This window comes from Thunnus albacares, chromosome 24 (assembly GCF_914725855.1).
Source record: "Thunnus albacares chromosome 24, fThuAlb1.1, whole genome shotgun sequence".
In the NCBI taxonomy this organism is placed as follows: Eukaryota; Metazoa; Chordata; class Actinopteri; order Scombriformes; family Scombridae; genus Thunnus; species Thunnus albacares.
The window spans coordinates 9,306,886-9,332,447 of NC_058129.1; the positions used below are offsets into that span (position 1 = coordinate 9,306,886).

Sequence of the window (25,562 nt, forward strand, 5' to 3'; positions counted from 1 at the left end):
GAGACTCAGCCGCGGCTGGAAAGATACAGATGTGTCAAATGCGCAAGCGTGAGCAGCACTGCTGCCGGAAGTGACGTTTGTTGCGCTGTAAAAGCACATTAGTCTATGAGCGTGTATTAAAAGCAAAAATCATAGCAAATTCCTGCCCGAATTATTAAAGACAGGAAATATTCGCTTTTTTAGTGTTTTTAACTTTAATTCTAATCATGTCTCCTCTTGTTTTTTCGTCTTCTTCCATTATTTTAAACGGACGAATGTGACTTTTTATTCTGAACGCTCACACCGGATATTAGTATTTAGTTCAGGCTAGCTAGCTTGACAGAACGGCTGTAAAGCGACCAGATGGGATTCTGCACTGCCTTCTTAACCGACTCCACACATTTTTAAATTGTATCGCACCCATTTTCAGCTGACTTTCCTGCCAACTAACAGCCCTGGCGTGACCACCAGACCCCACCAGGGAGGCTCGGCTGCGCTGTAAACCGGGACAGACGTTTAAAGATCCCCGAGCAGAGCAAACATCTTCCCGCTGTAAGTATCAATCCTGTCGAAGAGCAATAGCTCCCTGTTAACCTAATGGGGAGATATTATTGCCCTTGACAGTCTTTGTAACTTCAGCCGGGGTTTGACACGTTGAATTGTCCGTTTTGTTGGTAAACGAGACCTCCATTATGTCCTTTTCCAGCAGTTGTTTCTGAAATGATCCAGACAACTGCGATTAGCTTTGGAAATCTGTCAAACAAAAAGGGGAGTTTAGCCCAACTGCTTTTCAAGCTAACTGGTTCCCGTACGCGTGCACGCGCTGTAACGGCAGCAGTTGTGGTGTGTCTCTGTCACAGGATCCGTCACACATTCATAAACACATTACTGGCGATTTTCAAGTCGCATCTTATATCTACTGCGGCGAATATGACAGAGGCTGACCACAACTGCTGCTGTTAGGTGGAACACAGCGCGTGCACGGGAACCAGTTAGCTTGGAAACCAGTTGGGACATAACACCGGAGGCGCGAGGGGTGTAGCCTTGTAAAATCACATTGTCTGGGACTGTTTATGCGGCCGTATGCGTTATTGTTTTTATTTTTTACAGCTGTCTGCGTTACAAGCGCTTATTCCTCCAAACTCTATGGTTATTAATGGGGTTTTCGGTTCTTCAGCAGCACAAATACGGTGTGTGTTTTTTGTTTTGTTCCTCCCTGCTGTGTTACTTTAGTCGACTAGTGTCAGGCTAGCAAGAATGAAAACAAAGCTGCTTCCGGTCACATATTTCAAAATATGACCAGTCTAGCTGTAACACTATGTAACACCATTTTGGTTCCTGGGTAGTAAGTGTTATTTCCTAATTGCTCATGCCTAAAAAGTATAAAAACGGCTATTATCCCCTTCAAACCTTTGTGACCCGGACAAAACAGTAAATTTTAAAAAAATTACTCACTTCTAAATATTTTGTGGTCACTTTTCTACAACTCTAGTAGACTGTATATAAAGATGGACACGCATCTCCACTTCCTGTCGCTAGTGATATTTTTTTTCCCAGGATGGCGACCCGCCCTCCTCTGCCTCTGATTGGTTTACCCTGATATTCTTACCCTAACCCTAACCAGTCTCTTTCCTCATGACTAAACCTAACCAACCCAACCAACGAACTCAACGAGTAGTAGCTAATCAGAGGCAGATTAGGGCGGGTCATGACTTCGAAATCCTGGGGGAAAAAAATTTGGTTTCCCGGAACTAGTTAAAAACAAACTTATCAGAAAAATGAGCACTTGGACAAACATCAGCGTGATAAGAACTACCCTAAATGACAGAAACCATCTTTGGGAAAAATTTATTTGACGTGTACTTAGATTGTTTTAGTTTAGCTCATGTCCCATCTGACATGAAGGGGGCGGGATTTATGACCTATACTACTACGTTTGGGGATATGTCATGTCGGCCATCTTTATATACAGTCATATACTGTTTTCCCAGTAGAATTAAGTGAATTTCCAAAATATCATCGTCCAAAAGCCATTTCTATACTTATTAGGCATAAGCAATTAGGAAATAACACTTACTACCTAGGAACAAAAAACAAGTAGTAATTTGTTACACGGTGTAATCTAGGGCTGATTTTACTAGTTCATGAATCTAGCAGATGATCGACAGAAAGTTCATCACCAATCATCAATTTTGATGATTGATTAATCATTTAAGACAATTATTAAGCAAAAGTTCTGACTGTTTTCTACTTCCAGCTCCTCTGATGTGAGGAGTTTTGCTGTTTTTGTCTGTTTTATATGACTGAAAAATGAATATCTTTGGTTTTGAACTGTTGGATGCAACAAAACAAGCAATTTGAAGCTGCTACTTTGAGTTTATGGGAAATTGAACTGGGCAGATTTACACTTTTGTGACAGTTTATTGACTTAATTTAACTAGTAACAGGGTGAATTGATTGATTAGCTTTGGAGGCTCTGTGATGAATAGTACATAGATTGAGATTAATTGGAAGTTATTCTGGGAAGACAAAATTAACTCTTGAGTGAACTGTGATATTATAAATTAGCAAATGAAAATAATCATTAGTTGCAGCCCTTCTTAATATGACATGTTGGACTGAACACGGCCAGTCCAGATGTTCTAAAGCTGCTTTGCTTTTATTTTGAATATAAAACCACCACACATCCTCTGTTCCTCTGGTTACCTCTATTTGCCTTGACATACAGATACACCAAAATCAGATAGAGTGGGCTCTAATATCCTGGTAGGCCAAGCCTGTCTGTCACTGGTTCAGAACAGTCAGAAAAGTCCAAACTGACCCTGAACACAACTGTAACAACCTGAAGTGTCTTGATCAAGCTACTTACTGTTTTTAGAAGATAGCAGATATTATATTTGTAAAATATAATCCACATTAGTCAGTGTGTGTGAGCCTACTGTTGAATCATTTTACCAAGGCTGGTATAGTATATGACAGGTGGGGGTACTTTTTACCTGTAACATTACCAACTTTTGACAAATTACACCTAAAGTAAGTATTAGTTGTAGTTTCATCTTGCCATTTTTATGTTAGCATAAGATTTGAAACTACTAGCCTGTCATTTTAGTATAGTTTTCACCCTGAATTTGGCCTCATAGGCTGTGTAACATTCCTCATTAGCTCTACCAATCAAGAGTTAAGGCAGTGGTTGTTGTTCGATAGGGCTGGCTGATATGGACAAAATCAAATATCATTTTGACCAAATGCCTCAATATCAATATTGTGATAATATTGTAGGGATGACTATTAGTGCTTTCACAAAATATTTACACAGCTCCAACAAATGAGGTTGTAAAGTTTGCTACTTTTAGACAACTAAACGCACAGAGCCATAACTGAATTTTTATTGCTATTGAGTCTTCTGTTTGCTTCAATGAAGTACATCAAATACAGGCAGACATCAAAGTGAGGAGTAGTATGGGTTGATCCTGCTCTGACACGCAATCCTTCTGTTTTCCAGTCAAAGTTAAAAAAAAAAAAAAAAAAAAAAAAAAAGGAAAAAGAAGGGAGTTTTTCCATCATTATCAATCTTAAGAATGGATGAGCTGATGTTTGTCCTTTTCAGGGAGCGTTCCTCCCAGGTTGCCTCGGAGAGGATATTCTCTGTGTGAACGTCTGGAAAGAGAACGCCTCTTTGTAGTTTGAGCTGGGCTGTGTGCTCGATATAGCATCATCACTTCAAACATGCAGGTCTTCACTTCTCAGCACAGACAAAGCAACAAATACCTTTTCAGACTATGGGCAAAAAAAACCCTGGAATTTCCTTAAAAACCTTTGAATTTGATTACAGAGATTCCTAAAAACTTGGTGACTTCCATTTAGTATAATCTTTGATTTCAGAAGTGCTCCAAATTTTGCAGCTGCTTGACACTCTGTATTTCTAGTAGGAAATGAGCTGACTGTTATTATTTATGTTATTTTAAGAGGGCTATAATAATTTAAATGGTATTACTAAATTGACAAGTAACTAATCCTTTCCCATAAAAAAAAACACATCTACCATCAGCTGAGAGACAGAACGATGACAGAAACACTCAGAGTAGTTAAACCAGAAGCCTCTTTGCTCCGAGCAGATCGCCCTGTTTTAACACTCAAATTCCAGTTGTTTGTGTTACATCATGAACGGCTGCATCTGTATTCCAGACAGTCGAGAAGAAATGCTGTCAAATTAGAGGCAGACATCTTTTTTTTGAAATACCTTAAATACCTTTTTGATGTGCAAAACATTCCTGAATGCTTTAAACATTTTCAAATGAGTGCACAGATTTCTAAACTTATGAAAGTAAGTATGAATTAAGCTTTTTCATTTCCAGTTTGAATCTGAATGTTAGAGTGTTTTTTTTTTTCTTAGAATTTTTTATTGAATATGTTTCAGCAGCTGTCTGTAAAAGTTCAAGGCTTCTATATCAAGTGTGCACCATCTCACTCGGCGGCTGACGTGAAACCTGTTTTTAGGCATGAGCCATGAAATGCCCAAGCAGTAGTCACTGCTGTCTCTGGCTGGATAACATGTAGGTGTGACGAATCGCTATCTTCCTGCGCTGGAATGACACCGGCTACGTTTACACGGACCCTAATATTCCACTAATAATCAGAATAGTAGCCCAATCAGAATAAAAATGCCTCATGTAACCACAGGAATTGGAAGAGACCGGCTCGATTGGAAGGAATGAAGTGGAGAGAGATGGTGTAAACCTTTTGATAATCCGTTCAATAGGAAAATATTAGCGCCTAATAACCATGAAAACGCTTAATCCTTTCTGCGCATGTTTGCGCAGACGGGGGTAACATTAGGTGATGGTAGAGAGAGAGAGAGAGTGTGTGACTGTGCAGATTTTTCTACAGTACTATTCTCTGATGCTCCAAAAGGGAGGGAGATAAGATGCTAAATTAATGCTTGGGCATCATAAAACAGATACAGATCTAAATCGTTATGGGTGAGATTGTGGTCTAATAGGAGGATATACAAGTGTTATCTGTAGGGATAAAAGTGCTGCAAATAGTGAATTCTCATAGGATGCAGTGAATATAAGTAGCGCATGAATAATAACAGAATAAGTGTTAGAATATAGGCCATAAAGGAACAAAAAGGAAGGTAGAGATCAGGAAAACGGCTACATGAATGCAAGTAAACTTAACAGTCAGTCACGCAGCCTTAATGCATGTTGTGTAGGACGACGTGAATTATTCAAAACGCACTGAGTGACTGTTCAGCGCAGGTCTGGTAAAGATGAGAGTGAAGGGTATTTTCTTTCAGATTCCTAGCAGATATCTTTCAGTAATCTGCTCATGTCATCGTTCTCTATAACATCGACATCTCTGGTGAAAGGAATTTACTGATAATGAGGCAGCTGGAAGAAGTTTTGCCTCCCATTTTATATGTTTATTTGCCCAACAATTAAAGGGCGCTTTGAGCTCTAAAATAAAACTTTTAATAGCGGGATTGATTACTTGGAGAAGGAAAAAGTGGAACACAACAAGTTATGCTGTTTAACACGAGCGCATGACATTTGCCTTCATAAAACAGAATTAAAAAATATCTTAATAAACAAGCCGTTTATGCAGGAAGGCATAAGCTTTTCATTTTCAAAGACTGGCAGCTTTACAGAGGGAAAAGAGAAGCAATGAGCCCCAAATAGTATCTTTAAAATGAATTACAATGTCATTATTTGCTGCTTGTAATATTAATATAGGTTTATTGCTGCATGCTTTAATTTAAATATGGCTAAGAATGAAATTATTCTTCATAATCTTTTTGTAGTAATATCCTCAGTCATTACATGTCATATGTGTCCTTGTCACTCTTTAGGTTTATACTGCAGATATCTTTATTTTAAGCTCATTTGGTTCCTCATGATTACAGCTGAAAAAATGAATATTTAGGCCAGGGGCAAAGTGGAACCTTTCCCTTTTAGATTATACTTCAGCAGAGCAGCTGTGTGTGTATGTGTGTGTGTGTGTGTTCAAGCCCAGTGGGCACCAGATTAATTCCATTACATAACATTTAGTCAGTCTCAAGTAGTCTACGAGTGAAAATGAGAGAGCTTAAGCTTTCCAGGGCTGAAAGAAGTGTTATTAGATGATTAAAATGGACCTTTTGCTTTAAATATTCTTTAATAATAAGGGACGTTTAGTTACAGCTGCGGCAACAAGTGAGTGGAAATGTTAGATGTATAACTGGTTATTACCTGTCACAGTAGCCTACGATATGATCGGATTAAAAGGCAGGAAAGCTTTTGCAAGTGCAGTGTTTTTAATACTTCCTCAATGCCTCTTTATCCTTTGGCAAATATTGACTGGACTGAAGTAGTGCAGTCATGAGGTAATGTAATGATAAAGAGAAACTCCTCCCGTGTCCGGGCATTTTTCTTAACACTTATTGTAAGTTTATATGTCTAACCTGTTTTAAGGACTCGGTTCATTGAGACCAAGTTGACCTTCTGATAGTGTGTGATGAAATATTTTTGAGTTTCCCTGGTGTTATAATGCGTCTTGTTTCGTGTGATTTTTTTTTTTATTTGTTGAATGTGAATCAGCAGCCAACACTCTGACTGATGCTATTGTCTGTGTGTCAGAGTGAAAGAAAATGTCACCGTGACACAGAAAAACTCATTTGGGGAACACGACCAGGTGTTTTTATGTATCAGAATTGAGAGTATAGTCATTATTTAACCCCAAACGAAAAAGTTGAACTCGGTTAGGCAGTTTTTAGGAAAGCAAACACACTCAGCTGAGATTTTGTCTTCGTTTTGCAGGCATCGGAGAGCCCACTTGTATAATTTTACAAATGAGTGCTCTTTTGTTATAAAAATTAGACTTATCTTTTGATATATGAAAAGACAGATGCCGGCAGCATTTATTTGCTAAGGCTGAAGGAAAGTGTGCAGTTTAGCCAACATTAACCTTCTTGTCTTCCTCGTTCTGGGAAAACACTGTGCTGTCCTCAAATGTCTCTTTAGAGGATCTTATTTGCTTCTTTCTTTCATTTTTGCAGTGTGAGTTTCGGCAGCTTTACGACAGTTTTATTTGGGCAGCATGTTGGGTTTTATGCCATATAATTCAGTTTTTGTAATGGAGCAAAATTGATGTAATAAATCCATTGTACGGCTCAGAGTTGACCGCTTTGTATTCTGTCTGGGGAAATCAGAGTGTCTCTACTCCTCACTGCTCAGACACACAGCTCTTCTACTGACAGTTGCTCTTAATTTGGTTGTTATTGCCTCTTCAAGTGATATCGAAGTGTTTTCATGACAAAACCTGCAGAATAATAAGTGAGCAAGAGGACTACAGATGCTGGTCCTCACGCAGAAGGGCATCTGAGCATCTTGTGAAATTGATTGGCTTGTGCAGTGATGCAGCAGAGGCCAAGATATTCTGGCTTTTAGTAACAGTATGGCTCAAGCTCCAAAAGCCTTGGATCCTACACTTCCCACGACTCCATTGCATCTTCCACTGATGTCACTTGAGTCTTTTTCTCAGATTTGACACAGCTCGTCCACATACACAGACGACATTATACAGCTGTTTCCACTGGCTGAGTTATACCCCCCTGTGACTATTAAATTGACTGGTAATGTTTTATTTTACGGGTCCTTAATTTTTATATTCGTTTCCTGGAAATTTCGGTGTAATTTTCAGGTATTTAACAGGTAATTTTTAGGAGATTTTACAGAAAGGGTGGTGCAATTTGTTACAAAAACAGAAAAGTGTTGTACCTACTCATTATATTTGGGTTCACATGTAGCTGTTAATGTGCAAAAAATCTTAATAAATGAGATTGTTAACAACTCTTTGACTGACAGAAAGTATTTACTTTTCAGTGTGTAGTTTTGTGTGTCAAACTACATATTAGCACATTTGATTCTTTCTTAAAAACTCTATAATGAGTGAAGGGAATTTTCCATTGTACTACAAAACAAATTACATAACCTTTTCAAAGAAGTGCTCTACGAATGAACAGTTCCACAGCATCTACTTGAAGAAAATTATTGGAAAAAATGTCCTTGAAATTAGTAGCAAAAAAAGGGATCTTTAAAATGAACCAAAATCCTTCATAGATGCTCACTCATTATGTTTTTAAGAAACCAAATCAGTGGAGTGCGCCTTTAGTGTGGATTTCTGCTTGCAAGATGCAGTATTGCTCACAGTTTTGTCACTAATGCCACAGTGTGTTTCATGGACACTTTACATCATTTAAACACTTCAACCCTGCTCTAACCTTTGCGATGTTAACCCTGTTCGCAATATGTTCAACAGCACAAAGTATAACAGGAGACACGTTTATTGCATTCTGGAAAAAGCACAGCATTTAAGATGCTAGCAGTAGTTCTGCATGAGCAAAACAAATGAACACTAAGGACGCACACACTTAAATGACTGAAAAATAGTAAAAGCAGACATTCCTCCACAGTAGCTGGTTTTTAAAATCCACTTTCTGGAGCCATTGTACCAGTCTACCACCTCTGCTGTCCCCTTGTGGATAAGTCGTTTATAACCATATTATTTAGGATATCAGGAAACTGCTCAGCATGTGTGAACAATGATTTCAGAGAGCTCGAGTACAACTTGAGTTAAGGTTCGACTTTGGTTAACAGTACTTTTCTCAGGTAAGGTGAGGAAGCAGCTAAAAAGTTTGAAACAGCGGGGAGATAGAAACGGATGAAATGAGTTTGAACGAAGCAAAGATGGAGGGAGGAATGGCAGAGGAGGGCAGGTACCCTGCAGATGGAGAAAGGAACAAAGGTGGGAGTGAGAGTAAACGGGGAGGTTAATGCCCTCACATTCCCAGATGAGGATTAGCAGTCACAAGTTCTCTGCCTGCTCCTGACCCGGCCTGGATTCTGAAGGCCGCCGCTGCTTCCTGGATCCTTTTTAAATGCTCACACACTCAGTCATTGACTTAACCGAATTCTCTCACTTACACTCAACACATACACAGCAACACAGTACATTACTTGTTACTTTCCCCTGGTTTGATGCTGTTGACAAAGTTAAGCTATTTTTCCTGAATATGTACCTGAATGAGGATGTGAGGTTGTCGTTCTTCTGCAGGACTGTATGCTACAGTTTGGTGCACGGAAGTCCAGTTTGGCAGCTGGTATATTAGTACGCTGTGTGTCCAAATACTGTAGTAACCTACATCTACTGGCACCATCCTAACTGTTGGTGTCCAAACAGTCTGTGACCTTCTGACGAGGGCAAAACACAACCTTCTCAGATATTATGGAATAAAACAAAACTCAATTATATGGATCAGTCAAGACAAGAACTAATTGGACTTAAATCGCCTTAAATTTTGAATCCAAGCAGTTATTTCCTTCAACAGGGGATCAGTGAACCCGATCTTGAATATGAATAGACCTTTTTATTTTTTCTTTCCGAAATATAGAGCACATAATAGCCTATTTTTTTTGAAATTTTGGATATTGATTTGTCAGTGTTATGAAAGGGGGAAATTCTCAAGCTCACTTATGTAAGAGGTCACTCTGATTTGCCTCCTGGCAAGACTTTTGTGTCACATTCTTCTCTGGATTTAGCCTTGAAAAGCCAGACTACATCTGGGAAGCTCTTTTTTTTTTTTTCATCTTCTTCTTCAAGTTTCAAGTCTGGATAACATACACCATTACCTGACTGGTTGCCCAAACCGGTTATCAGGGAGCTGCTATCATGTCCGACAACAATTTAACCTAAGTGTTAGATATAGAAAATACTTTTTTTTTTAGCTCAAATTTATTCGGAAACTGATTTTGGTGAAAAGTTGAGGAGAAATTTGAGGTTTCCAGAACAGCCAAACAACCTCTCATTGTTTCTGATGTTACATAACAAACGTAATGTATTAACTTTGATTATCTGAAGACTATGGTGTCAGACGGGCTTCACTTGTCGCTCATGTAGATTAGAGATGACGCTGGAATGTGTATCGAAGGTGTTAGAGGAATCTTGAATCACACACATGCCACATTCTTATGTCTCTCTCAGCAGCCCTTTGTTGAGTCATCACACCAAACCGGAGGAAGAAAGAGCACAGGTTTAGAAATCCATCCGTGCCAGGAATTCTTCATGATTTGTCATTTTCTGCTCGTTTATTACTTCAAGGGGAGGGGCTTGGCTTCACGTTTGTCTATTTTCTCGCCAAAAAAATGCAGAATAATCAAAGTATTTAATGTAAATTTCCTTCAGGATTGTAGTATCAGCATGAAAAACCCTGAATTAGCTGAGCTCTAATGAATTTTTATGTATGCCAGAAAAGCTGACAAGCTCCTAAATGTCACAGAAAGTGTTGGGAAACAGTTACAAAAGCCAAATTTTGCTTATTTAGGTGGAAAAAATGTCTCACAAGCTTGACTACAGGACAATTCGCTGTTTAGAGTGGAGAAAAGAAAAACAGACACATCCTATTCACATGAAAACAATGCTGATTATTGTTTTAAGCACAACTAATATTATTGCATCCAGCCTGTTCCCTCATTTGTGTGCGTGTGTGTGTGTTTGTGTACTTGTCGCTGTGTTGCTCAGGATCCAGAGGCGAGTGCGTGTCCATCATGCCGCTGTTTGGTAAATCCCACAAGAGCCCGGCGGACATCGTCAGGACCCTGAAGGAAAACCTGGCCATCCTAGTCAAACAGGATAAGAAGACAGACAAGGTAGGGGAAGGACTGTGTGTGTGTGTGTGTACGTATGTGTGTGTCTCTGTAAATGCCTGAGTGTCCAGGGGCCCAAGGGTGACAAGCGTCTGTGAAATTAGAGCATGGAACAGCCTGGTCCTGTCATCCACTGACACTTCACTGTCAAGACAGTTTACTCTCTCTCACACATGCACACACACACATAAAATACGACACACAAGCCAAGTTCAGGCTCAAGTCATTATCAGTAATGTTTGAATATTATAGCCATGTAATTATTTTATAGGAGACAATATGAACAAAGGCATCCATTTACCTCCTTTATTATTATCTCCTCCCTGTTTTCCAGGCGTCTGAGGAGGTGTCCAAGTGTTTGGTGTCCATGAAGGAGATTCTGTACGGGAGCAACGACAAGGAGCCTCACACCGAGACTGTGGCCCAGCTGGCGCAGGAGCTGTACAACAGCGGCCTGCTGATCTCACTGGTAGAAAACCTGCAGGTCATAGACTTTGAGGTGAGGAGAGAAGAGTTCAGACAGGTCAATCATGATTTAGCTGACATAGAAAACATGATGGGGGGGAGGAAATACCTGTGGAAATCGGTGTTGTAGCAAAGTAGCAAAAAGTGAGTTTTTCAGTGCAGGTTGAGCATTGTCACCTCACCCGCCTGCACTATACACTAAGAAGGTGACATTTGAAGAAAAGTTGCCTAGTGTGGCATTCAAGGATAATGCCAGTGGTGTTTGCTCAATTTAGCACATCATGTATTGTTGACATCACAGTTGCTGCTGTGTTTTTAGAAATTTGAACGTATTTCTTCAGCTATTCCAGGCATGTGTTGATTAAAAAAAATCTAATTAGAGACAAACTTAGAGTTGTCATTCATAACACTTAAGATGAAGTCTGTGTTTTTTTTTTTTTTAGCTGCATTGTTGCTTTGAGGTAATGCAGACAGTATTACCTCATAGAGTATGAGAATGAATGGAATCCAATGGTTTGGAGGCAAAATACATTCAGAAATGAACATTCTCAACTTGACTTTGCTTTAGTTATGGAGTGAAGGAGAAATGCAAAGAGCAAAGAAAGGTAGCTGTAGATGATAGGACCTCAGCAGTATTTAGTGCTTATATGTTTAATTTTATGTGTGTGTGTGTGTTTCCAGGGGAAGAAGGACGTGTGTCAGATCTTTAACAACATCCTGAGGAGGCAGATCGGGACGAGGAGCCCCACTGTCGAATACTTCTGCTCCCACCAAGAGGTCCTCTTTATACTGCTGAAAGGGTGAGGAAAAACACACACTGACTGTACATACTGTACACAGTTGAACGTCTTCCAAACAGGTGACACAAATACTCTTTATCTCTCTGTTTTGAAGGTACGAGACACCACAGGTAGCGCTGAACTGTGGGATCATGCTGAGGGAGTGTATCCGCCACGAGCCGCTCGCCAAGATAGTTCTTCATTCGGACCATTTCAACAGTTTCTTCAACTACGTGGAGATGTCGACCTTCGACATCGCCTCCGACGCCTTCGCCACCTTCAAGGTACCTCAAGTTCTTCTCTTCCAGTCTGTATGATGAGGCGGATATTAAGCTATATCAGAAACTAAAGAAAATGTGTTTTTATTTGGGTCTTGTCATTATTTTGGGATATTTTCATTCCTAATATAAAACTTCAACCAAATTATAAATTGCAAATAAAACTGAAAATAAAACTGAAAATATCTGAATGGCTAGAAGCACCAAAGGTAAAAGTACAAATGCTTTGTTTTTGTTTGATTTATTTTTTCTTAAGTCAGGTTTGATTTCATGTTTGGTGATGAAAACCTTGAGATTATTTATCATTCACAGTTCTTTTTTTTCTCTTTTGATCAATGAGCATTAACAAATAAAAACTAATAAAGTAATAATTAGAAAAAAGGAAGTTTCTTTTTCTACTGTCAGCTCACTAGCCAACTAGTATTTGTACAGTAGTGTATACAGTACAGGGTTTTTTGAAGGCCAAAATACAAACAAACACAGTATTTTTTTTTATCTTGATGTTATCAACAAGTCAGTTTCCTGTTCACAGTGGTTACTGGTGGCCATGTTGAGGTAATAAAAAGCCTTCGATAGACTTGAATCATAATCTATTTTTCCGTCTTTACTCACAGGATCTCCTGACAAGACACAAAGTGCTTGTGGCTGAATACCTCGAACAGAACTACGATGCTGTGAGTGATTTCGACTCACACACAAACACAAATTTCACCACTCTATTGCTCAAACCCAGAGAGGATTAGTCCAGAAAACACATGATGAACGACTCTTAATAACTAATGCACATGCTGATGCATCTTTTGAACCGCATTACTGTGTGGAAATTTGTAGTCACTATTTCATCACCTCACATCTATGCAACACACAAACACACCCACCTACCAACCATGTAAAGTCATGCAACATTAACCACTTAGCACTATTTGGAAGCATAAACATGAACACTGTCCACTGCTCTAAATGACTGCTTGACCAGGAAGACCCCAAGAGAGGAAACACATGCAGATACATGCGTAACCGGATCAGGTATCAGTCACTGCCGTGCTCAATGGCCCAGTCATGTATCCAAAAAACACACACAGACAGCCACAGGGCCTTGTGAGAGACTATTCAATAAGCTGGAAAAAAGAGGGCCGATAAGTAGGGAGTAAGGAATAAAGGTTTGACTAATACACTTTAAGTTCCAGGAAAACTGAATCCGTGAGTGTCACAACTTCTTTAGAAACAAAGCTACACTCTATGCTGTCAGTTTCCCCCCAGGCAGAGGGGCCCCTTTCATGAGTAGGGCCCCCCCGGGGGTCTCAGCCACACAACACTGCCTTTTTACCTGGACGCTGTGTGTTGACAGATGTCCGTATGTCGCTGTGAAGCCTCTCAGGAGACGTCGCTGTGGGCTGAGAGTCTGTGATAAGGCTGAGCCAAAATACATCACACCCAGGATTTTGACATGTATTGATTAGATTTTGGTGACCTGCCAGGTACATAAACATCCACACAAGTTAACTTCTGACTGATTTCGGGTTCTGTGATCTACTAAACGCGAGCATGTAGTAATTGTGGTAATGGCATCCATTCAATCCCACAGTTTGGAGAGAAAGAACTATGATTTGGTGAAGAGTAAGACGCTCTCTAAATTCTCTAAATTCATTCACCTCCTCTTTTTGTTTTGTCGATTGTTGAACTTTCCTTGGGGGGGGCAAATGGACACATATCCAAAAAAACATGTAACTAGACATATTAAACTACAAGCCAAAATTCTTATCTCATAACATAAAGTGCGTTTCTTATGTCATTGCAGGTGTTTGCAGACTACGAGAAGCTGCTGCACTCTGAGAACTACGTCACCAAGAGGCAGTCTCTAAAGGTTTGATTCTGACTCTTATATTGATTTGTAGTCGAATTTGTGCATTTTACATTGTGAATTAATCTCCTCTGACCTATAAATGCTGAGCAGCTGTTTTTAAAGGGGAATAATTTGGTCTGTTTTGTCTGTGTCCACACCACACTTTGGTCCCTAAAGCAACCATCAAGCCTAAATTTCCACTTTTTCCTCATAAAACTTGAATCTAACTGACTTTATCTGTCCTCCAGCTTTTGGGCGAGCTGTTATTGGACAGACATAACTTCACAGTGATGACACGCTACATCAGCAAGCCGGAGAATCTCAAGCTGATGATGAATCTGCTAAGAGACAAGAGTCCCAACATCCAGTTTGAGGCCTTCCACGTCTTCAAGGTAGAAACACCAGTCTGAGGTTTTTTTTTTTAGAAAGGGAGCTGAGTGAGAATGTGGCATAGATGAGACTTTTATATACAGAGTTTTGATCTGATCCAGTAACTTCCAGACCCTGCTGGACTGACATGACAGTAATTGATGTCAGACAGGCCTTTGTGCTTCTCTGTATTCTCTAAATCTATTGATGAAATGTCAGACTGGCTTCTAGCAATCTATTAGCTGATGCACAAAGGCCCAAATCAAAGCCAATATAGCAAAAACAAGTTTTCCAACCTGTGTTAAAGGAACATTTTGAGGGTAGAATGAAGCCTGCTGAAGCTCAAACAGTGTGTACAGAAGATTATTCTGCTAACGTCTGTTTTCTGCCGCCCCGTGTCTTCAGGTGTTTGTAGCGAACCCCAACAAGACGCAGCCCATCATCGACATCCTGCTCAAGAACCAGACCAAACTCATCGACTTCCTGAGCAACTTCCAGAAGGATCGCACAGATGACGAGCAGTTCAACGACGAGAAGACCTACCTAATCAAACAGATCAGGGATCTTAAGAAACCGGCCTCCTAGAGAGGCACCCTTCCCCGCCCTCTACCCCGACTTTTTATCGATAGGAAAACATAGAAAAAAAACACATTAACAATAATGGTTATACTATTTAAAAAAAAAAATCTTCGAGACGTTATTTGTCTTTTTTTTTTTTCTCTTTGTTGGTTCATTAAAAACTTGTGCAAGAATAGTTCTCAATCACTGATCTTTCTTTTGTAAATTTTTTTTTTTCCATGAAATCTTTTTTTTTTTTTCATCTGTAGCATGTAGTGCCACAACTCACGACGTTGGAGGCAGCTGATGTGCTCTGTTGGGAGAACCAGCGGTTAAAAAGCTTCAGCCAAAATGGTCCAGTGGCTGTCGGACAAAACAGACACGACCATTTTTGATATTTTATCATGGTCACTGTCGACTTCTAATTGTTTGAATGAAGTAGCTGCAAACCAGAAAAATTATGAAGATGTTTTTTTTTTTTTAAACTGGGTCAACATATCAGGATCAAGCAAAAATATCTATTTTAGAACATTTTAAGTGTGAAACACGTTCTCAGTCGTTGCTAAAAGCTTTGCTAGCTAAACGGCAACAATAATGCTCAGTTGCCTCGTGGTGGCCAAATGTCTTTCTTGTGGTACTACCAAAGCAAATGATTGCTAAGGTTTGCTGATATGAAACTAAAAAGCGTCTTCAGACTGAAAACAAATGTGAAACGTCAGCATAGCTTCATGGATTCACACCAAAATGGAAAACAGTCGTGTCCTTTAGCACTGATGATTCAGCAAGCAGGAAGGCTAACGCAGTTCTCTAAAGTTGGAAACACACTAAACGATAAATTAAGGCTGATTTTTTTTGCTACGACAACAGACATCCAAGATCGCAAAGATTCAGCACTGCTCTGCAAAGCTTTTAGCGTGTCACAGAAGCAGATGTTTTATGTTTTATAGGATGCAGGAATCAGCTCTGACTGGTCATGATTTGATTTATCTCAATGTGATCCTGCAGTTAAAGCTAGTTGATAAATGTGCAAAGCCAAAACCTTTTTATTCAATCTTGATTTAAAAAAAAAATCTTTACATGTTTCCAGCTTTAAAAGCCTCCATTTGTGCTATTCTAATAAACTCAATAAGCTTTAGTAAGACTGAGAATACAGGTGTTTTCAAGAGAATTGGTTTCAGTCACTGTTAACCAAAAATTGACAACAAAAAAACCGAGTAATTGTAGGAATCTTGTGTTTTGAACATGAAGGGCCTTTTTAACTGAATCACTGGTTCTCTTTGCTGGTGGCTGATAGCACTTTCTGTATGATAAAATAAAAAAAATAATATGATGATTCAAAATGTTTTTTGTTAATCTTAAGCTGATCACTGTTTTCATACGGCTTGATGGTGATTTTTTTTTTTTTTCTTTCTTTTATATAGTTTTCATTCGTTGTCATGTACAGTTTATAGTTTCAGTGAGTGCCATGGCGAGTGAGAACATTTGAACATTAACAGGAGGCACTTTGCTGTGTTGGAAGAGGCTCCCTGTTGAGAGAGGAGAGCGGCTGTAAAGATGGCTGTTTGTGTTTTTGTTTCACTCCTTTTTTTTTTTTTTTTTTCTTTCTGTACTGTAACTTCTGTGTTTTTTGCTCTGATTTGGATCTGATGTTGGTGTTTAGAATGGAGAGAAGATTCAGAGGTGCCTTTTTTTGGTTTGGTGTGTTTTCCCTTCTTTTATCTTTTTTTTTTTTGTATTTTTCAGTATCTTTCTAGGGGGAGCTTAATTATTATGTTTGAAAAATATGCTCTGGATAGAACATATTTGTTGTGATTAAGCAGTGAACCTCTTAACTCACTATATTTGAGTTATGCTGTCAACATTTTAAACATTTTTTTTTTTTTGCAGCTGATTGGTTGCCAATGCGTACGGACCAGGGTTACAGTTTCACTACGAGTTTGTTGCTAAAGTAGCACTGATTCGATATTATGTGAATTACAAACTGTGTTGGCTACAAACTTTTCTGGAAACTTGTGACAGAGTGAGGCCAAAGTTGACCTGTAACAGGATTTGGTGGTGAAATGTAACTGTGAAAAAATCTACATGTAGTTAAAGGACCATAAAATGTGCAAAATCAGTGAGGAGAAAACACTACTTTTAAAGTGGTGTTGGTTTTATAAGTTGATTTAGAAAAAGACGCTGGCACTGAAGTCAGTAAAATTCAGAATTTATTTCCCAATCAGTATTTGATGTGGATCCATTAGGTTACTTTGAGCTTCCACAGGTTTTTTTTTTTGTTTAATGGAGTCATTACAAATGAAAAAAGTCTTTGAATTAGGATTTTAACCTTTAATTCTTAATGGTTTTTAAGTAAATTTCAAACTCATGTTTAGCTGTCACATGTTAAATTACAGTGGTCAAACAGAAATAAAGGCAGTGGGGGAGTACAGAAGGCGAACTGCTTATTCTTTTTCTTTTCATTTGGCATAAAATGAAAACATAAAAACAATACCAGCTGTTTTTTGGATGTTAGAAACTGTGACAGTGTTACACATTATCAGAACACGGCTTACAAACAGAATAGAAGATGCAAAAAAAAAAATGTAGAGCCAACCAGCTTTTAGATTTATCACTCGAGCCAAACTGTTTTGTTTTTTGCCTGTTTTTTCAACTCAAACAATGAACAACTTTGGTCCCCAGCAAAACTTCCATTATCTTCCCGGTGTCCACTTTTCCACATTGATGCTATTGTACCACATTCAAAACAAATAAAAGGATGGGAATGCATGCTTTGTGTTAGTGTGTCTGCTCATTTGTCGTGCTGAGACGGGTGATGTACAGTACAAATACTGATGTTGATCATCCACTCTTAAAGAAACCTATATTTTCTCCATAAATATCAGTTATTATGATGGATACAGTATATTTAAAGGTGTTCGTACCACTGGACATGTTGAGTGGCTCCACAGCTGACAGTCTCTTATATTTACTTGCTTTCTATATGATCTGGATCTCAGTTACAGACACATTTTATCTGTGTGTTATTGTACTGACACACAAAGACATGACATACAATGATTCAGCATTGTAGAAACATTAAAAACAAATAAACATAATTCCTTAACACTGTGGGTAGATAAATCCAAATAATGACACCAAGTAAAGCTGTGTGATGGAGTTGCTTGTTTTTTAAAGCTGATTTGTGTAGTATTTTTAAACACCTGAACTGATAACCGCTGTGAAATTAATTGTGATAAAAAGAGACCACAGTCAGAAGGTTTGGTAGCTTCTGAGCTTCTTTGCCATTGTTAAAGTCCTCGAAACTAAATCTCATATCTTATAAATCTTCCTTTCACAAAGGAGCCTGTTTGTCTGAGGAAAATAAAAATGTTGGAAGAGATTTTTATCTTTCTTTCAAGCCTGAGATACAAACTGAGTGCATTTTGCTTTTGTTCAAATCGGATTTTAAACAATATAACATATTATATTACATATTATGATGTAAAATCCTACAGTCTGTCTTTCAAGTATTCACACAGCAATGTCCTTCCAAATAAAAATATATATATTTTTTACAGTGTATTCAAGTCTCTCCTGGAGAACAGGAGCTATATCCATCGTAACCTTATATATCGTATGGATGTTTATAAATCCAACACCTTACACCATTTCAATAAACTAGTCATCACTTATGTATATATACATAAAAAAAAATGACATGAACAAATCCATGTATCATAGTTATATATATATATATAACTATTATAATATTATTTTTGTGGCATCCCTGTTTTTTACCCATTTTCCATTCAGTTCAAATTGTCCACTTTGTCCATGCGTTCTTTACCTCTTCCATCATTCAGTAGAGGCGTCCATCCCTTCTTAGTGGTTTCCCTTTTGAGGTCAGTGTGTTTCTACCGTTGTCAGCTTGTTCTCGTCCCTCTGATGACTGGACGAGTGAAAAACACACAGTAGGAGGAAAGTTTCAGATCACATGTTAAAGAAATACATCCAGGACTTGGCGGACTGTCCTCCAAACTCCCACCGCTAACAGTTCCTATTTAAAGCAGCCACTGGTTGATCAAATACAGCATTTTGGGAGTAAATTTGACCAATCTTGAACTTAAAACTGCCAGAGTTGGCTGCGTTTTGCTCTTACATCACTCAGCGGGGTGTGACAGGTAACACAGGAGAAATATTAATGTTTATGTCTGTCGATCAGTTTCCCAAAAACTTCAGAAAACTGATTCTGGTCTTGAATGAATGGAAAATAAATGACTTGTAAAATCATGTGTGGCACAGATTTGATTAGCTGTATTTATACAGCCATAAAATATCAAATCTGCAGCACACAAGCTAAAAACATGATTCAGTGGTTTTTGGTTTATCCGTTTATCCGTCAGTCTGTCCGTCCGTCCGTCTTTGCGGGGTCGATGTTCAGCTGACAGGAGTGGAGTCGTGGGATCTGTTGGTGCACAGTTTCTTGTTGCTGTGGCTCTCCTGCTCAGTCTGCCTGCTGTGCTTCCCAACATTACCGTCTGGAACAAAAGACGCCACTGTTAAAATACGAGGTCAGGCTGGTCGTTTTTGCAGCATTTCAAAAACCCAGAACCCAAAATAATCTCCTTGAAAGATTGAACTTACTAGCGAGGTGAGGAGAAGACGCTGAGTGAACTGAGGGACTCCTCTGCCACTGTGAAGACAGAAAAATGTCAGAGTTTCCAAGGTGGTGACATGTTAAAGGTACTTTCTTCCACTGTACCAGCAGCAAGACACAACAAAGCTGCTGAGTCAGAGAGGATTTCATTATGTAACAGAATAAATCAACATACATCTTCCTTTTCAACAGATTCCCACATTCTAGTGTAGAAAGCTTGAGAATTTCACCTTTTAATGGCTTAAACAAAATTACCTTTACAAATTTATGTGGTGATTGTTGCTACTTTTTGCTATAGTAAATACAACATAACATGAATTATCTTATCTACATATCTGAACAGAAAGACCTAACCTCTAAAAATGAGCATTTAACAACATAAAATGGTAAAGAAGTATTCACAATTTCATCTTGTTTATTAAACTGTATTTCTGTCTTTTTATCCGTCCCACCGTGTACTCACTATGAACTTGCTGATGCCCTTCAGGCTGCTGAATCGCAGGTAGGAAATGTCTCCCTTGTCCTTGCCCCTGTCCTGGTTGGTAGTGTAGATGTGAGTGATGCCGGCTCCTTTTATCAGAGGGATGCACTCATCACACGGACATTTTGTTACAAACAGCATGGTGGGCACCTCTGGTTTGATATCTCGAGTCCTAAAAGCATCAGGAGGAACATTTTTGTCAAACGCTGTTTAAAAGACACCATCGTATATCCTAAAAAGTGCGTGTTCTGACCTGAAGGTGAGGGCGTTCTGCTCTGCGTGGACGATGTATCTGTATTTGCGTCTCTGTCTGTCTTCTTGTTTGTCGTCCATTTGTGGGTACTCTGCGTACTGCGAGCCTGCTGGGTAAGCGTTGTAACCGCAACCCACCAGGTACAGACACCCTGTTCCATCACAGCCAGCCTGGGACAAGAGAGCAGTTCGACAGCGTCAGAGAAGAAGACAACGGAATTACAGCGGTTTTCTACACTGGACATTAAATAGTCACATCTAAGCAATGGCAAGGAAAGTGAGCTCACCGACTGTCCTTTGGCCCAGATGACAGCACCCACACCCACTTTCGGGTCCTCTGGAATGAAAATGACAGACATGAAATGAAGCTGGTGACAAAGCTGGTGTTCAAAATGATTGTGACCTTTAAGCCGGTTATTCAGGAAAATGCCCAGCAGGCATGCATCTGTTGTCTGAACCCTTTAAAGACTTGAGAGTAGCTCACATACAAAAATCTAACTGGTTATCTATGTCTCTTGTAATGTAGGATTATTTGTTAGGCTTCCTCTGGCTAAAATGCTATTTGCTAGACTGTTATTAGAGATGTTTGACTCATTACTTACTCTATCAGATTTCCCTTTGATTGTAGTGTTAGGTATTCAAGTGTCAATTTCAGGATTATCATTATTTTTTAAATAGTTGTTGCTTATAGTGTTTCTCATCTGCTTAAATCTCTTTTTGTTCAGTATGAAACAGGATATGGTCTGATGACAAACAGAAAAAACAACCAGACCTGTTCTATAGGCCAACAGCCTGGCTTGGATGACGCAATGGCGAGCCACCTCCTGGGATATTCCCTCATGACAAGGAGACGGTGAGGACTTGGCCAATGGTAGCTCAGACTGTTCCCTGGGTCACAGTGACGACACAAACAACAACCATTAACAACTGTGGATGGCAAGTGCATGAAGATTCCCATTCCCACATGAATATATATATAAACATAAGAACTGTTTCTAACCTGTAGAAGCCGTAGTGTTGCTGCGGCACCCCAGCAGCCACTGCAGCCAGAACCTCCACCAGCTCCCTCATGTTGTATCTCAGGTTGGAGAAGTTGGGCTCCACACAGAAGTTCTCCAGACCCATCTGAGTCAAAATTGCCCGGTGCTGCCGAGACGTCCCCACCAGGAACTGTTTGGAGAAATCCTTCAGGTGTCTCGTCCGCTCCCTGGAGAGCAGAAAGAGTTTGAGCTCCAGTCTCACCTTATTCTGATCTAAGTCTATGTGTATTTCATGCAAAGTTTTGACTATTTAAAATTAATTTGGCTTGTGGGAAAAAATGTATGGTTTGCAGCCAAAATTATTTTTCTGCTTCACTGATTAAAGCAAAGACATGATTTCCAACAGAGACGAGGAGAACATGTTTTCCAAAATCCTACTTTTGTCCTCCCCTAGTTTTACACTTTCAGTTTCATTTACTCACTGAAATGTCTCCAAAGCGTGTCCTAGTACTGCCTAACTGCCAAAATTCAGATGAGAGAAGCTTAGACTTTACATAAATTATATAAATTTACTTTTTTTCCCTTATCTCTCCCTGTTCAACCTGCACCTGATTAGCTAAATCAGTTGTTTTCAGCTGATCAAGAACTTGTGTCTCCCAGGTTGTGACAGGCTGAACACACCTTGGTTTTTTTCAGGTTGTTTTCAAAGACAGTATTGTGCTGTATTACTGCTGCAGCAACAAAGACAGGCAGTTTGGGTACCTGTTGAAGAGCTCCTCTATGTTCTGCCCGGGTTCATCATCAGTCACTCTCTCCATGAAATCACACTCCCTGGACGTCTCGTCGATAAACTGCGCCAGGCCGGGCGTCAGCGGCTGCAGAAGCACGCAGATGTGGGGACGGCTGTTGGACTTCAGCTTCTCTGTTGCCACGGCATCCAGTGCGGCCTCCTCCGTGATGCAGTCAGCCAGGCTGTGTGAGTGGCAGTTTGAATGGTTTGTAGAGGTGGATCTCAGCATGCTAACCTCAGGGTCTCCAGGCCAGAAGGAGATCTGACTGACTCCAGCTGGAGGAGAGCAAACAGCATCATTAGTTTTATTTCCAGTTAAGTTACTCCAAGTGGAGGTAGAGCCAAGTAGGAGGATAGAAAGACAGTTCCAAGTTCAGCTTATTGCAAATGTCATTTTAAATTCTAATAAAAGTCAGCATGATTGTAACTGACTGCCCTTGGGTTGGCACCTGGACAGCAACTTCTCTTTTAAAAACCATTATAAGTCTTAGGATGTGAAAGTGGGTTCTGGGTGGAGAAAGTAAGCACGTCTGCACACAACGATAAAAGTGGAAGAGGCTGCTTACCAAGATAGAGAATAAAAGTAAACACCTGACAAATTCCTGTATGCTTAGAGACTTAAGAGTCACAAAGCCTAACAAAGGTAAAAGAGCATTTAGGAAGGTGTTACACTGAGATAATAGCAGACATATTGTGATTTAACAAGATTAGATAAGAGGTTTTGAATGTACTGACACTTCATCAGCTGCCAGGAAAGCTGCAGTTATTCTGGCTACGGTTTAGGTTGATGCCTCAACATGACGTATGTTCTGACAGTGAGGGACATGCCCACAAATCAAACAATAGAGGACCGAATGACGCAATAACAAAGCAGGTAATTTGCTTCTGAAAATTTATGCAAAAAATCTGGAGGCAACTGCACCAGCAATTCACATCACTAAATTAAAATGGGTTTCAACCACACAAACTAGTTCTTATGTAGAGATTAGTTGTTACTTTACACCTACTAATTGCCAGACGTGACTGCAAAGCAATCCTGCTTTGATATATTGGTATCCCTCTGGACAGACACTTTACTCTGTTCGGGGCTCAGTAGTGGAACTCCTTATCCACAAAACTCAGAATGGATCATGATCGAGAACATTTTAAACTGAACAGACTGAAACTGTTTTTAGTCATGGATCAGTCATGTAGCCGAGGATAACCACATGCTCTTCAAAAAGTTTTGTAAGGGATTTTTATTGTATTATTGTTTGAGCTCTGTGTTGTTTCTATGTTTAATCAGACTGATCATGATACATAAAAACTGCTGAACAAACTGGAGGTGTGAGCAGTAATTCAGAGGTTTGTAAGCAGTGCAGCTATCCACCCAGGGTGTTGGCAGAATAGGTCAGGCTATAAATACTCAAGTATGCAGTATTGGTTGATGCTATGTGTCTCTCTCTATAAAATATAAACACTGACTATTGCACATGAATAAATTAAGTGGTTTTGGTGTAGTTGTACTGTAGCAGAAGTCATACAGTTTGTTGTCACAATGAGCAGAAATACCTCCTACTCTTTGAAGGGTAACCACAGTACTACAAAGAATATCTCTATCATGCAGTTTATTGTTTGCAGTCTACTCATCTGTCTGCCCAACTATCTGAACTCCCTCCGTCTCTCCTCACCGTTGATGATCATCTTGAGGCAGGTAGCGCAGGGTCTCCTGGAGAAATACAGATGACAGTCAGCCAGGTGGGCACCGTGTTGGATGATGGCTGCTTGTCCTGCGTGGAGCTCGGGTCCTGAGCAGTGGAGTCCCACCACCTTGCTGTCCCGCACCACCACCAGACCCATCCCACGGATCTGGAACACAGCAGATTCAAAACTATTACTTAACGGAGAGTAATGTTGGAACTGTAGCTCAGAGATTAAATATGTAGTGGATCAACTTCAAGTTCTAACCAAAGCTTGGTGTGTTTCATTAAATATGAAAGAACAAGCAAGATGGTCTATCTGTGTGTGTGTGTTTGTGTGTGTGTGCACCAACCCCAGATTGGTCATCCTCCTCAGGTTGCTCTTGGGGGAACAGCTCCAACCACAGACTCAACAAGGTAAACAAGTTTACCTTTGATAGCCGGGGGCCATGACCTGGGGGAGAAACAAAAAGTGTTATCTCGTCCATCCTTTGCAATCAAAGTAACCTTGTGCAAAGCTGTGATTATACTGTTACACTGTGAAAATATATGTATGATGGAGGAGAGCAGGGATCACGGTTTTGATGGGTTAAACGCTGCACCAGTACGGCTGCTTCCTTGTCTTACAACTGCAATAAAATGAAGGTCACAGCAGCAAAAGCAGGTCCTAACCCATTTATCTGACTATTGTGAGTAAAATTACAGCCCTGACTTATGGCTCATGTTATTTATTTCATCTCAGTTACCCAATTGCCACGTAAAATGTCTAGGAAAAGGTGAAGGACTTGCTTTTAGTGTAAAAAGCTCATCGAGCTGCAGCATAGAGGGGAAACTGGAGCTGGATGCTTTAAAATTATGGCTTTTAAAATATAATCATATATCAGTTGTTTTGTGACAGGACAGTCAGAATTACAACACGAACTCTTCCTCCATCTGTCTCACCTCACCTTGTGCTCTGCTGTCTGTCTGGGTGCTGCTGTCTCTCGTATCTCGACCTGGCCTGGCCCGGCCCGGCTCGGCTCGGTTGTTTATCTCGCTTTCTTCCATTCAATCCTCCAGCTAGCAAAGATATCTGGCCCCGGTGCTTTCCGGCAAGACAATAACAACACTGTCAAGATGAAGAGTTCATCCGGAATCAGATATTAACCCGATTTACGACGTCAAGTTCCACTGAAAGACAACGACTATTTCCGGCCACTGCTTTCAGGATAATCAAAATATTCGCAAAAGGAAAAAAAAAACAAAAGCTGCATTTAGATCAGGATAAGTAACATTAATAAAATACAGCCCTGTATTAGGCCCTTTCACTGTACTTTCAAGCCCGTAACTGTTAAGCTTGTTACAACTAGCTAGGTTAAGCTAACATAATGCCAATAACTTAATACCAGTTACGTTAGCGTTAGCAAACGCAGTCAGTACTCACAACATCAAGACATCAAACTCATAACCAAACGTTGAACAGACAGAAATACACACACTCATATTCATTAGACAGTCCAATTTTATTTATATGCTGCCCATACGCTATTAAATTTCAAAGAAAAATGTACCTTCATAAACTGACTAACTGTCGGTAACTTGACGATAGCTTCCGGCTTGCTTCCGCAAATATCTCTGTCGTCACCAGGTGGGTGGGGCAACGAGGAGTATATTTAGTCGTTTATTTGACATATCATATATTATAAAATAACTGCTGCTTTTATCCAGTTATTATCATTACCATATGAAGGATTAACCACTTTAGAATTATAACAACAAAGTTATATGCAGAAAAAGTCATTCTAATGGTAA

General features: G+C 39.6%; 2 protein-coding genes across 4 annotated transcripts; one reads left to right on the forward strand and one right to left on the reverse strand.

Annotated features, from left to right (window-relative positions):
* The first annotated feature begins 300 nt into the window (after window positions 1-300).
* cab39l (calcium binding protein 39-like) lies at window positions 301-17,719 on the forward strand. The gene is made up of 9 exons (XM_044344531.1): window positions 301-531; window positions 10,537-10,664; window positions 10,996-11,160; window positions 11,808-11,926; window positions 12,021-12,189; window positions 12,798-12,857; window positions 13,982-14,047; window positions 14,275-14,418; window positions 14,801-17,719. The coding sequence occupies exons 2-9, from the start codon at window positions 10,563-10,565 to the stop codon at window positions 14,978-14,980; spliced, it is 1,005 nt and encodes a 334-aa protein (XP_044200466.1). The 5' UTR covers window positions 301-531; window positions 10,537-10,562; the 3' UTR covers window positions 14,981-17,719.
* Window positions 17,144-25,418, reverse strand: cdadc1 (cytidine and dCMP deaminase domain containing 1). Of its 3 annotated transcripts, none has more exons than XM_044344528.1 (12): window positions 25,322-25,418; window positions 24,719-24,855; window positions 24,125-24,225; window positions 23,763-23,940; window positions 22,065-22,368; window positions 21,323-21,529; window positions 21,095-21,210; window positions 20,610-20,659; window positions 20,324-20,493; window positions 20,053-20,242; window positions 19,577-19,625; window positions 17,144-19,470 (listed from the first exon to the last, which is right to left on the reverse strand). In XM_044344528.1, exons 2-12 carry the CDS (start codon window positions 24,816-24,818, stop codon window positions 19,370-19,372), a joined length of 1,566 nt encoding a protein of 521 aa, XP_044200463.1. In that variant the 5' UTR covers window positions 24,819-24,855; window positions 25,322-25,418; the 3' UTR covers window positions 17,144-19,369. The 3 variants fall into 3 exon arrangements, with proteins under 3 accessions (XP_044200463.1, XP_044200464.1, XP_044200462.1); XM_044344529.1 differs by having other exon boundaries at window positions 24,719-24,879; window positions 25,322-25,392; XM_044344527.1 differs by lacking the exon at window positions 25,322-25,418 and having other exon boundaries at window positions 24,719-25,116.
* Between the last annotated feature and the right edge of the window lie 144 nt (window positions 25,419-25,562).

Bases quoted from the DNA above. Each gene is read 5' to 3' on its own strand.
- cdadc1 (XM_044344528.1), bottom strand. From the start codon at position 24,818: ATGGAAGAAAGCGAGATAAACAACCGAGCCGAGCCGGGCCGGGCCAGG. The intron at 21,211-21,322 runs GTTAGAAACAGT...ACTGTGACCCAG, and splicing joins CAACACTACGGCTTCTACAG to GGAACAGTCTGAGCTACCAT. The intron at 20,243-20,323 runs GTCAGAACACGC...TGATGCTTTTAG, and splicing joins CAGAACGCCCTCACCTTCAG to GACTCGAGATATCAAACCAG.
- cab39l (XM_044344531.1), top strand. From the start codon at position 10,563: ATGCCGCTGTTTGGTAAATCCCACAAGAGCCCGGCGGACATCGTCAGG. The intron at 10,665-10,995 runs GTAGGGGAAGGA...CCTGTTTTCCAG, and splicing joins AGGATAAGAAGACAGACAAG to GCGTCTGAGGAGGTGTCCAA. The intron at 11,161-11,807 runs GTGAGGAGAGAA...GTGTGTTTCCAG, and splicing joins TGCAGGTCATAGACTTTGAG to GGGAAGAAGGACGTGTGTCA.